The sequence below is a fragment of the Alternaria novae-zelandiae genome (genome assembly GCF_023758075.1).
Source record: "Alternaria novae-zelandiae strain BMP 2774 chromosome Unknown scaffold_6, whole genome shotgun sequence".
In the NCBI taxonomy this organism is placed as follows: Eukaryota; Fungi; Ascomycota; class Dothideomycetes; order Pleosporales; family Pleosporaceae; genus Alternaria; species Alternaria novae-zelandiae.
In genome coordinates this window covers 213698-227050 of record NW_026056966.1, presented here as the reverse complement: position 1 = coordinate 227050, position 13353 = coordinate 213698, and the positions used below count along the sequence as shown (strand labels likewise).

The following is a 13353-nucleotide window of genomic DNA, read 5'->3' as shown; positions in this document are numbered from 1 at the left end:
GTATGGAGGAAGACCTCGATCGCCGACATGTCCTTGGAGTCGCTTCAAGACGGAACCTTCTTCGCGCGCCATACATCTGGGGAACTTGGCAAGACAAATGCATTACAGATACGCCGACGACCCTCATTGGTTCTTACATGCGGTCCAGTAGCAACCTTATTGAGCGACGTAGAGATTGGGCTCTCATATCAATGGGTTTCATTCGGAAACTGGCTCACGGCAAAGCTCGCGACACTACCTCCACGTGCTGTTGACAACAGCCAACAGTGCTGGTGGCAGGCGAATGGCCGCGCTTTTAGGTTGTTGGACTTGCCTTTCGAACTTCGCTCGATGATATACAGACAGCTTCTTGGGCTTTACATATGGCCTCACAAAAAGCTAGGATACCATGAACACCCGTTAAGAAGTCCGTTGAGAATCTTCGGCCAGGCAACGTATACAGCGTACACTAACCGCTGTATGGCATTCGCACGGACTTCTCAGTACTCTCTCGATCCCATCGGAAATGAACGACCTTGGGCGTCGATCAACACCAACATACAGTACATCTGTAAGCAGGTAAGAGCTGAGTTCCGCAAGTTTACCGTGACATCGACTGTGCCGCATTTTCGGGATCCCTGGACGCTCATAGAGGTGTTGCCTAGTTTGCAAGGCAAATGGCTCCGTCACATCTCTCTCGGTTTTCCAAACTCCATTTACTTCAGGTTTCTGGGCTATGATGACCAACGCCAAGTGGAGTGGCCAGGTCAAGCTTTGATTCGAGTCTTTGGGAGGATCCCGACGCTAGCTCGCCTCCATTTGCATTTCCAGGTTTCTCTCCCCCGATGGATAGAGAGGGTAGGTAACGAAGATCAATTTTTCTCCCACGACCCTTGGGTTCGGTCGTTGCCGAGCCATCCTACTGACCTGATCTCCTGTCAGAAGACACTACTGGATTGGTTCTTCACACTGGCGCTGGAGGACCTTCGACAGATACCATCCGTAACTATGTCCGGACATGTGAAACTCAGCACACGTACTAAGTGGGAGGCAATTCTGCATGATGAGCGCAATGGTACGCTTCACGACCTTTCCGCTGAAAGGCTGACAATCATGTCAGATTACTTGCGGCGACCTTTGTAAGTCTTGTTTCCCTCAAGATTGAGACTGTTGTTGCCGATGTGTGTTCTGACCATCTCTTGCAGTCCTCCCGTGTGCTTCTGCAAGCGCCCGTGCCACTGGTGGAAGGAATTCGGTCCGCCTGCCTACGGCGAGATAGCTAACTTCGAGTTCCCATGGCCTACAGGCCGCATGAATTACGACCCCAAAGTACACGATCGGTTCATATGCGAAGATTGAGGCACAGAACACTTAGAAGGATAGGCGGGAGAAGGACTGGGATACCTGGAGACAAACATGCTCTTTACGACCCGCGCCGCTGAAGCCTGAGGCGTAGTGAGGTTGCGCGATAGGCTAGACACAACGAAGATATTATCAGTAGAACAGCAGGAGCTCCCTGTCGTGATGTTGGACCGTCGATGCTGGTGTCGTAAGCTCGGCGTTCTAGTCTTCTCGTGGCGGCTTCCCCTTATTTTCCCCGCATCGCACTAGTGACGTAGCGCGAAGTAGCGTGGCTCGGCAGTTACACAAGTCGTCAAACCTCACTCACGATCACCAAACCATCACTCTTTCGATCAAATTCCCGTGCGGCCAGCTTAACCCTCGCGTGAACTTGCGCAGCGTGGCTGAGCGTGCTGCAAAGACATTTGCCGCCCACTTCATCCGCTGCCGCTCGATCCCGGAATCTGGGTCGAGATTCCAGCGCTGCGAACATGGGTATGTGTCGACGTACCGGGGCTAAACAGAGGCTAATACGTGCTCAAGGCTCATGACTGGACAGCGCGCGCTGATATATGCCGTAGATGATGTGCTATGAACGATGAGACGACACGCAGGTCCTTCACGTGTGGAAGATGCGGAGAACCTGGCTGTTGGAAATCAGGCTGGGCGATAAGTAGCCAGACGCTCAGCGGAGGATCGGCCGGCCGTTGTCTACACATTTTGATAACCTTTTGTCCTGGATTCTGCTCCGACTACAATTGCCGGATCACGAGAGGTGCTCACGGTGCTATCCTGCCGACATCTTCACGCGCTATATGGCAAGCCACGTCTGACTTGCACTCCGGCTGGTTTTCGAAGTCGAATCGCAATAGCACCGACATTCCAGATTGAGTCAGAATAGGCCCGCGAGGTGCGCCTTTTCGCACAGCAAGCGATACAAGTACCTCGCTGCATCCTTGGTCTGAGCACAATCATCGTCTCTCGCACATCAGTTGCTTTGATCACGATGGAGGCACACGACTATAACGAAGATGTAAGTGGTCAAGACGATTGATGCCGCCCAGTGCTAAGAGATGCAGGAACGCCGGCAGCTCGAAGCCGAGCTCCACACAGAGATCCTTCCCGGCACGGAGGTCATGGCAGATGTAGGCTCACACCATTTCGTCAAAGGAGCGCACCGCCAAGTCCTCGTTCCACAACCCAGCGATGATCCCAACGATCCTCTCAATTGGAGTACCGGTTGGAAGATGGCATGCATCATCTCAGCATCAATGGCCACGTTCACGCAAGGATTTGGTCCATTGGCTCTAGCACCAATGTTTCCGGCACTGATAGAAGCTTTCAATACCGATCTGGCGGGTGCAGTCCAATTCACTGGTGTTTGCATCTTGGTACTGGGATTTAGCAATTTTATCTGGTGAGTGGCGTCAGACTATGATACAGGCGCCGTAACTAATGGGTAATGCTAGGGTCCCAATTAGCACATCGTTCGGTCGTCGCCCGGTGTATCTCGCATCCCAACTCATCAACTTCGGTACCTCGATATGGCGCGCCAAGGCCAACTCCTACAACTCGTTCATGGGCGCCTGCATCCTCAATGGAATTGGTGCTGGGCCGGCTGAGACTATCATGCCCGAGATCATCGCCGACATCTTCTTCTTGCATGACCGTGGAAAGTGGAACACTCTTTACTGGGTAGTCTACATGGGCTCGCTGATGGTCGGTCCCATCGTCTCTGGATCAATGACCGAGACGGTCGGCTGGCGCAGCTTCTGGTGGCTCAATACTGGCATCCTCGGCCTCTCATTCTTGATGGTGGTCTTTATGTTCCCCGAAACAAGGTTCAAGCGCGCGTTGCCCGAGCACTTGGGACAGAAGAAACCCAGTTCCCTAGAAGAGAAGACACGTGCGACTACCCAGGAAGACATCAACCACTCCGACAGCGAGAAAGAGACAAATCCAATCCAGCACATCAACACAGCTAACTCCGTCCTGCCAAACACGGCCGGCCTAGAGATGTCCGAGACAGCTCAAAGAGACCCCTTCCTGGGCCGCGGCAAACCTGGCAAATGGCAGTGGAAGATCTTTCAACCAAACGCCCACCCGTTCCGTTCCATCTTCCTCGACCTTTGGATTCCCTGGAAACTATTCGCCTTCCCCATTGTCGAATTCGCCGCTTTCGTCGTCAGTTGGTCATGCTCCAGCTTCCTCACCATCAACCTCACACAAAGCCAAGTCCTCGCCCTACCTCCCTACAACATGAAGCCCATGACTGTTGGCTTCACAAACTTCGCTATCATGCTGGGTGCATTCATCGGACTTTTCACCGCTGGCCCACTCAGCGATTGGGTGTCTGCAAGGAGCACCAGGAAGAACAATGGTATACGTGAGCCGGAGATGCGGTTACCAGCCATGATACCTTATGTCGTCATCATGTTTATCGGTAACATCGTCGTCGCGATAGGCTATGAGCGCAAGTGGCCCTGGGAAGCTATCATCGTCATTGGCTACACATGCGCTGGTATCCAGGTTGCAGCGCTGCCAGGTATCGTCAGTACATATGCTGTGGACTCCTACAAGCCCGTTGCAGGCTCATTGTTCGTCGCCATCACCGTCAACAAGAATCTTTGGGGCTACGGGTTTGGCAAGTTCATCACACCGTGGAGTGAAGAGGTTGGGTAAGACGCGTAAATCTGATCATGTAAGAGCATTGCTAACTGTTGTAGATTTATCTCGCCCATTATGACAAACGCAGCTCTTGTTACGCTCTGGTGCTCGTTCGGTATTCTCTTTTGGTGGAAAGGCAAGACGTTCCGTCGCTGGAGCAAGAACAGCAGCGTCCACCGACTAGGCGCTTTGTAGTGCGCGACGCATCTCTCTACGCTCGAGTCTTCCTAGGCAGCACTAGTTCTGTCATAGCTGCCAGCCTGCAATCCTCAACCCTTACTCGTCTTCCTTCTCCCTCATTCTCTTACTCCCAGGTGCCGCACTCTTCTTCACATCATCAGCAATCCACTCCGACTCATCCGCCTTGCCCTCCAGCTCCTCCCACCCATGCACCTCCATCTCCTCCAGCACCTCATTATTCTGCCTTAACCACTGCCAATGCAGTAGAACCTGCCACACCCTCTCCAGCAGCGCGATACCGCCCAACCCCGCCACCTCTTCATCAGTCAACAAGAGATAATCGTCCAAAGCCGTAACATGATGCTTCATCCTCGCTATCACACCATGCGTCCCATACCCTCCCGCCGGCGCCGCAATCACCGTCGCAATGATATTAGGCAGCCTAGCCCGTCTATGCGGAAACCTGGCGGGGGAACTCACGGGTACCGGATCCGGCGCAGGTATCCCCGTTGGCGGCACCGAAGCAACCGCAACAGGCATCTCGCGACCCGTCGCCCCATGCTCCATCTTCCACTCCCTTAACATATCATACCGCAGCACCAACCGCATAGCAAGCTGTTTCTTCTTATCATAAAGCCTAGCCATAAGCGCCCTATTCTGCACAATCCCCTCCGGCAACAACGTCCGCGTGACCAGGAAAAGTACCTCCTCGCACAGATACCGGAAACGACCTGCGGGCCTATCTTCAAGCGCGGTGAATAGAGCAGGCCAGTTTGTTTTACTGTCCACCGGCTTCAGTAAAGTGTCGATGAGCGGATGTTGTCCTTTTGTCCCAAGGTTGCTATGAACTCTCCCCCAGGCTTGTATCGCATCCAAACTCGCCTCCAGCGTGCCTGCAAACGGATTCGGGACTGTGGGCGCAAAGTGGTAGTGTGCGGATAATTTTGCGGCTGCTGCTTCTTTCCGCGCGGACTTTCCCGGTGTGTCTTGTTCGAGCAAGGAAGGCGCATCGCTGACGGTGCTGTTGGCGCGTACGCCGCGGCCGCTGCGCGTGGGTGGTGGTGGGGGCGTGGGACGCGGTGTGTGGAAGGAGGCTTGGGAGTCGGAGAGTATGCTTTGTGCGCGGTCGACGCGTTGGAAGCTGCGGCCGCGGTTGCGGTTGGGTGTTGCCATTTTGGGTGCGTGGAAGGAGTGGACTGGACTGGACGGCAAGAGCGAGCGAGTGTGGAGGTGGTGATCGGGGACAGGTGGGTAAGATTCGTGTACAGAAATCTGATTATAAAGGATGTTGTGTGTAAGTGAGGGTGCGCGTTGTTATTGGTATGACGTGTGTGATTGTGGTAGATTGTGTGGAGGTGAGCGTGAAAGAGCAGTGAAAGAGCAGTGAAAGAGGATGTGATATTTTCTGTCATGGTGGTAAGAGGCAGGTGCATGTTTGCGAGGCAATTGGTGTGGCTTGCTGTCTTTCTCCGAAGTCATAAAATGCTCCACAGAGGTTTGACACAAAGAGCATTCTGCGTGACCTGTACTTGTGTTTATGTTCATAACAGTTTACAGAAAAGACGCAGCAGTGTGCTGATACTTTGGAACAGATTCCTCGATTGATAAAAGTGACTTTACCGTACTTGCCGCCTGAGACCAATCGCATCGACCACTCAGCCCTTAATAGCCTGCTGCTGCATCTTCTCACCACTCTCATTTGCAGGCCCCAGACCCATCTTCGCGGGCCCACAAAGCTGCACACCATCCTTACTAAACCTGCTCCCATGAACCGGGCAATCCCAACTCTTCTCTGTAGTATTCCAGCACACCACACCCTTCAGATGCGGGCACAGCGCGGAGAACTTGTGGACCTGGCCACCCTCATCCTTGTACACGGCGAGCGGGTTGGTGGGGTTGGTGTTGAGAACACCGCCCTCGCCAGGTACGAGGTCTTCAATGTCCTTGATGTCAGACTGAGCGAAGCGCTTGTACTGGGCGTTGATCTGGAGGTCGTGGCTGATCATGCTGGTTGCTGACTTTGCGATGGAAGCTAGGCGCTTGGGGTCGTAGGCGGAGATCCAGGAGTTAGGTTGCTCAGTGATAGAGTCTGCGATGAGCTTTCCGGCGAGGACGCCGTGGGTCAGTCCATTGCCAGAGTCGCCGGTGATGATGTAGATGTGCTTGTTTCCTTGGTTCTTGCCGATGAACGCCATGTGGTCGACGGGCTCGAAGACCTGACCACTCCACTTGTAATCGATTGTGGTTGCTTGTGGAAAGCGGACGCGTGTCCATTCTTCAAGCTCCTTGAGGGGCGCGACGGTATCGGCTTGGCCAACTTTGTGGTCACCTCCACCCACGACCATGTAGTCATACTTCTCGTCGCATTCGGTGAGACGTATGTACTTGTAGATTTCGGCCGAATCGTAGATCAGGGCGTCTTCGACTGAGCCCTTGGGTACGCGGATAGCAATGCAGTAGGTGCGGAAGTACTCCTCCTCGGCGATGACAGAGAGCTTCTGAAGCGGGACACAGGTAGCCTCGACAGCATCGGCACACTTGATGGTGTTTCCGTCGGCTGTTTTGACATATACGTCCTTGTGGCCCATGCCCATGATCTCTACGCCCTTCTCCTGCACATCGATGCATCGGGTGTTGGTGTAGCATGAGAAGTTGGACTGCTGCTTGAGAAAGTCGAGGACACCGACCACGTACTTGGTGGGATGAAACGTCGCCTGCTGAGGGTAGATGACGGCATCGCTTTGATCAATGCTGCCCTCCCAGCCCTTGAGCTTGAAGCCCTCCTTGTATTCTGTGGGTATACCGAGCGCCTTCGCCTTGTCGCCGTCCTCGATGAGAGTCTTCATGTCGCTGGCATGGTCCTTTGAGTCTTTGGGGTATTGCGAGAAGTCGTAGCCGGGCAGATGGCGGTACTCGCACTCAATGCCCAGCTGCTTGGAGATCTCGCCGACGCGGTTGAGCGCCCAGGTGTGTGATTCGGCGGCCGCCTTTGCGCCCTTGTCCCCGTGCTTCTTCGCAATCGCAGTGTAGCCGTCGTCTAGGTCGTTGGCGAGATGACCGCTGGTCCGTCCAGTTTCACCTGAAAGCACCTCTCGGCCTTCGATCAAGACGACGTTCAGGCCACGAGTGACGAGCTCATAGGCAACTGAGACGCCAGAGATGCCGGCTCCGACAATGCAGACGTCCGTCTCGAGGTCCTTGTCAAGCTTGGGGAACTTGGGGATGCTCTTGTACGGCAAGTGGTGGATCCAGACGGGATCCGTCTCTCCGCTCGTGTACATGAAGTGTTGTGGGCTCGAAGTCTTGGCCGTAGCTACTGACGCGTCGCCGCTCATGGTCGCCATGTTCATTCGTTGTCCGGCGAAAGCGTACTTCGGTGTATGCTGTAGGCGGGGCGCGAGTCTACTATATGAAGCTAGACGTATGGAAGATACTCGTGTGGTGTTTCGTAGGAGAGAGGTACTGAGGAGACGAGGGGCAGACAGCGACATGTCTTAACGGCAGGTGGAAGGAGCGCGTGTGCTGAACACGTGGAGGTACATGGTGTTGTATATGCCTAAACTGTCAATTATCATGACGGGTTCATGTAATAGCCTGCGCATCATTGGTCCAGTGCGTCGCGTGAGCCAAAACAAAGCATTGGCAATGGTGTAGCTTTGACGACGACATGACGTCGATTGTGCGACTCCGTGGAGCGTCAAGTTGTGGATGGAAGGCACGACTGTCAGCGGAGGAAAGAGTCTGAGCAAGAGGTATAAAATAATTCAGGAAGTTGGCAACGTGTATACAGCTGAAGAGAAGCAATTGCGCAAAGACGATGATGAAGTCGCGATAAGAACAATGATGTTTGCGCGAAACCGTAACACGCTAAATTTCATCCGCGGCACGTCAGCACGTGACACAGTGCTTACCTCCCCTCCGCGGGCTTCAACAAACCCTCCGCAACATCCTTTAGCACAAACTTCTTAATCTTACCGCTACCCGTCAACGGCACCTCAGCATCGCAGTCCTCTCCCAACCAGAAGATATGCACAGGCGCCTTGTGCCTGCCCAGCACCTTCCGCACCCAGCCCTGCACCTCAGCCAAGTCTGGCTTATCCGTGTTGGGCTCGTGTAGGAGGAAGGCAGCGGGCACTTCGACGTAGCGAGGGTGCGAGACGCCCACGACGATGGCGCGGGCGATGGATGGGTGTGCGACGAGACGTTCTTCGATTTCGAGAGGGTAGATGTTTTCGCCGCCTGATATCATATTAGTTCGCAGATTTCAAGGGTTGTGCTGACGAAAATGAGACACGTACCTCGGATGATGATATCCTTGAACCGACCGGTGATGGTGCAGTATCCATCCACATCTAGAACCGCCTCATCACCAGTGTGTAGCCATGGCTCGCCATACTCATCGCGAACGATGAGCTCAGCCGTCTTCTCAGCATTCTCCCAGTATCCGCGACAGACCTGGTATCCAGCGACGCAGAGTTCGCCTCTGACGCCGATTGGGACGACGCGATCCTGATGGTCCACGATCTTGACGCGCGCATGTGGTAACACCGTGCCGACAGTAGTCAACCGCGCATGCAGGGAGTCAGTCGTATGTGCGTTGAACACCGTAGGACTGGCCTCGGTGAGCCCATACGAAGACGTGAAGTCCGACATGTTGAGCTCGTTGACCATACGCTCCATCAACCACTTCGGCACCGGGCTTCCCGCTACGATGCCTGTCCTCAGATCGCTCGTCCAGCCTTCCGGCCGTGGTACGTCCATTATAGATTCCATCATAGCCGGTACACCGTGTAGGGCTGTGCACCGCTCCGCGTCGATAGCACGCATGCAAGCGACTGGATCGAATTGTTCTGCCGGGAAGACAATCTTCGCACCGTGAGTGAGGCAAGCGAGGAGGCCGAGGGTGAGACCGAAGCAGTGGAAGAGGGGTGGGGGGCAGCAGAGGGTGTCGTTCGGTGTGAGGTCCATGCGGTCGCCGATGAAGCGGGAGTTGTTGATGAGATTGCTGTATACGTTAGTAAAGGGCGAGCTCATACATGGTGGGAACACTTACTGGTGTGTCAACATGGCAGCTTTCGGGTTGCCAGTACTACCGCTCGTGAACTGAAGGTTTGCGACATCGTAAGGACTAATTATGCCGTCGAAGATGTCTAGGATATGCTCGGGAATGTATTGGGCTTCTTCGATAAGGGAAGTGTAGGAGATGAAGCTGTCGTGTTGGCCGCGTATCAGGCACACGGTCTTGAGGTCCGGTAGTGTGGAGCTGATATCGTCTTGACTGAGCTTCTCCAGCAGTGGTCCATTGTCGAAGCGTGCGATCGTAGGTGTTGTGAACAGTACCCTGCATTCTGTCATGGTCAGTCTTTCTTCCATGTCATACGTCAAGTCAACTTACTGGTGTGCTTCAGTGCATACTCCATCTCCGTCGCCGTATACGTATTGTTGAGCGTAACGCAAATGCCCCCAACTCTCGCGCACGCGAAGAAGAGCGCAATGTACTTCTCGCAGTTTCCGCTCATGATTCCTATTCTATCCCTCGGTCGCACTCCCTCTTTCAGTAGAGCTCTTGCGAGCAAACTCGATTCTTCCCATAGTTTCTTGTACGTCCAACGCACACCTGTCCAAGGTATGACGACGGCTTCATTGTCTGGATAGCACTCGACCTGCCGCTGGAGTAGTTGCGAGAGTGTTAGTTGAAGTAGTGGTGGGTCCAATGGTCCTGCGACAATCGAGAGGTTGGGATATGGAGGTAGGATGTAAGGGTCGATTTGAAGTAATGTTTGGTTCAGACGTTGTAAGGCGTCATTCCGCGATTGGTCGTATATCTCCCCCATTTCGATGTGTGTATCTCGCTCCCTCGCAGGCAGCGTCTCGAAGTACTGTGGTCGAATGCGGAAAGCGATCCGAATGCTACCTCAAAACTAAGAGTTCGCAACGGAGGGTATAAGTTGGCGACTAAGCTGATGGAAGGCGTAGAAAGAAAACGATAAAGAAGCAATAGTATACAACAACACCCAAAGGCAATCAACCACTCGACGATGAACCTTCGAAGTAGCAACTTCGGCCATAGCACCCAGCGATAACAACAGCTCAATGACGGTGCTTCGCCGATGGCTCGGATCTAAGAGCACAAACAGGGCAACCCATCTCGCCCTCCAAACAGTCCGTCTCCGGAGCCCTCGAAACGACGCGTCTGTGGGCCATCACTCATGTTTCGATCGACTACCCACGCCATCGCCGGCCTCTCGCTCAGCCCTGCTCCTTCCGGACGCAACGCCGCAGGCCAGTCTAACAAGGCACCGTCAAGTGATGGGCAGAATTTTCCTTACTCACAGCAGGCAAAGATCGTCGCTCGAAGTCGCATCGCCCCCGTGAGTGTAGTTCGTTCCCATTGCATGTTGGGACCGATGACAGCAAGCGGCGAAGCCACCATTGTCGGGGTAGTAGACCGACAGGGGTCGGGCGCTCGATCTTGATCTGATAAGATTAAACGGATCATCTACTGGTGTACAGCAGCTGCGACATCGGTGGGCCCTTCCTCGTAAAAGGCGCATTGATGCAGAGCAAATTTTTATCAGATCAAAAAGAAATTTTTATCAGATGGAAAGTACGAGTAAGGCGTCCGGCATGGGATGGTGCGCCGCATCAATGTGGAGAGAGTGGGAAGGATGCTCTAGCGCCTTGTATCCGGCTGGGCAATAACCTCCAGCGGATCAGATAATTTACTGGCCTGCCCCATCAGGCGCCCAGGTGTCATGCCGGTGCATCTGATAATTTTTCATCCACATCCACCATGCGCGTAGCGATCTACCAGTTCGAGAATGTAGCCGGGGCCTGTCCTGTCGTGTCGCTGCAGTGCCGTTACGTGTTGCATCCACACCCCATCTCCACAAAGTGACCGTCATCCGAGCGCGTTTGAAAATGCGGTCGAAGACATGCCGCCGTCCACTCGCGGTGCGCACTGGCTTGTGCGCTATGCACCGACGGATCAGATAAAAACATTGCGGCTAATTATCAGATCCGCGGGCTGCAGCGAGGAGACCGGGGGTGAGACGGTCGTTATTGGCTGGACGGGGCGTGAGGTCATGTCATATGTGACGTGCGTGTCGTCGGTTAGTGTGGGATATACGAACGGCCGGATGAATGTAATGTCGTACAACGGTGTAAGTTTGCTTGTGAAAAGCGATGCGGAAGCTGTCTAATGCACATCACAATGTTTGCGGCCGTCTCCAGGCGAAACCCGGGTTGCGGTACTTGGGAACGGAAGCTAGTTCCGACGTGATCGGAAAGGGAAATGGCTCACGCTTTGAGTTGGAAGATGGACATGTGATATTTACATTAATGGAAAGTCGGTATAGCTACATGGTATCAAGAAAGGAGCGCATAATGCCAAATCACAGTTTCGCTTTCGCGCCTGCATCCAGGCTTGGGCGAACCTTTTTCTCGCCGTCCCAAGTAAATGGACTCAGCGTGAAGAACTTCTCCCGGTTGACCATCATCAGCGCACTGCGCTTGTGAGGAAGGTCCATAAGCTTCTCAACGTGGAAGCCATGGGCGAAGTCATATGCTAGCACTGTACTACTCGTTGCTGCGGGCTCACCGACCAGGTTCCAGGTGCGCGGCTCATCGAGGAACATGTAGTGCATTAGACCGGACCACCACGCAGACACGCGATATGGCCCTCGGAACCGCACGTCGCCGACGAGCGAGTGCCTGCCACGGTCGTAAGGCGAGGACTGGTAGTGAGCACCCATGTGATCCTCCTGTGACATGTGTTAGTCCATAGGTTGTACGAGATCGGAGACGATCTTGACTTACCATCGCCCAATAAACTTCAAAGTACGCAAATAGTATGTCGTCGAAAGCCGCGAACATGGTGAGTACGTGGGGGTCCTCATGCAGCTTTCGGAGGTATTCGCGGTGTTGATCCAGGGTACCGGTTTCGTTCCATCCCGCAGCGACACGTGGGTCGTTTTGCCACTTGTTGAATAGGCGGAGATGCTCATCATTGGTGTAGTCGAGAGCTACCATCGTGAAGTGCTCCTTCAGATGTGGAACCCATCGGCTATAGATGATCGAGCCCGGCTCGGGCTTTGGCTCACGAACTGGATGCTGCGTGTGCCGGGGGAGAGCGGGGAACTGCGTTGATGGCGCATTTTGAAACGGAAAAGGAGGATATCGCCTATCGATCGGCTTTCCTGCGGCGTCGAGGTGTGGTGCCCAGACTGGACGAGCACCGAATGGAGATGCCGCGCCCTGCCAGAATGTTCCTCGGAAGAGGAGATGGCCATCATGAGGCGCCGATGCGTCGGAAGCCTTTGGATGCGAATGAAAGAGACCAGTGGCGTATAGCTCTTGGGCTAGTGCTTGAGAGTCCTTCCCTGACAATAGCACGCGGAAGTTCTCAACTAGGGGATGCAGCGAGACCAACGCGTAGGCGATGAGCCAGAGCTGCGGGACAGATGGACGATCTTGGGTCCACGTAACTGTCACATATGGAGATCTTCGAGTGCGCGCCCAAGAACTGTTATCTCCCATCGGCGGTACAGCATCTTGGCTCAAAGTCCCAACGTCGCTGAACGTAACAGTCTCGTTATGCAGAGTTGTGGGTGGAGCGATCCCTTTGCCGGTATCGTTTTGTGACGAGAGCTGAACTTGATAGCTGGCAGACTGGCCTTTAGGTGCCACGTTCGCGACAGTGTATGCCGTAAGGTATGGGTGAGGAAGCTTGAGAACGAGCGGTTCCTGCGCGGTATCCGGCTTAGCTTGCTGCGCCATGGTGATGAACAATAACTGAGAATGAAGAAGAAGAAACTGAGAATACAGTCGAGTATGCGACAGCAATGGACGAGAAGCTATAACCCGGATGCTTGAAGTCTCTCAAGATGCTCAGGAATACGATGCGTGAATGTTTAACCGAGGTCGTTCCCAATATCCGGTATAGCTTAGGCCACTGCATTACGCAGGCTTAGGTGGATTTGTTACCCATTCTCCGGCAAGGAAAACAGGTCACAGGGTTGTGGTCAAGAGGTGGCGTGAGGAAAGCTCCGATTTGGTGGCTGATCCACCCCATGTGGGCCGCAGTCTAGCTTCCACAAACCCATGCAGGTCGGCGTCAGTGGACGAAAATGCATCGCGCATTCTGTACCGGCGACGCTAACCATTGGTGACATCGTTGTTTCGAGC

The 13353-nt window shown here is 54.0% G+C and overlaps 3 protein-coding genes across 3 annotated transcripts; 1 reads left to right on the top strand and 2 right to left on the bottom strand.

The window, feature by feature from the left end:
• Positions 1 to 2326: 2326 nt before the first annotated feature.
• J4E88_003618 (uncharacterized protein) lies at positions 2327 to 4182 on the top strand (the record flags this gene model as incomplete). Its single annotated transcript, XM_049397267.1, has 4 exons — positions 2327 to 2353; positions 2400 to 2737; positions 2790 to 3998; positions 4047 to 4182. 4 exons carry the CDS (start codon positions 2327 to 2329, stop codon positions 4180 to 4182), a joined length of 1710 nt encoding a protein of 569 aa, XP_049256655.1.
• Positions 4183 to 5822: 1640 nt separating this feature from the next.
• J4E88_003617 (putative NRPS-like protein biosynthetic cluster) lies at positions 5823 to 10001 on the bottom strand (the record flags this gene model as incomplete). The annotated part of the gene is made up of 5 exons (XM_049397266.1): positions 5823 to 7569; positions 8079 to 8406; positions 8466 to 9172; positions 9221 to 9515; positions 9563 to 10001. The coding sequence occupies 5 exons, from the start codon at positions 9999 to 10001 to the stop codon at positions 5823 to 5825; spliced, it is 3516 nt and encodes a 1171-aa protein (XP_049256654.1).
• Positions 10002 to 11561: 1560 nt separating this feature from the next.
• On the bottom strand, positions 11562 to 12945 carry J4E88_003616 (uncharacterized protein; the record flags this gene model as incomplete). Its single annotated transcript, XM_049397265.1, has 2 exons — positions 11562 to 11930; positions 11986 to 12945. 2 exons carry the CDS (start codon positions 12943 to 12945, stop codon positions 11562 to 11564), a joined length of 1329 nt encoding a protein of 442 aa, XP_049256653.1.
• Positions 12946 to 13353: the final 408 nt, after the last annotated feature.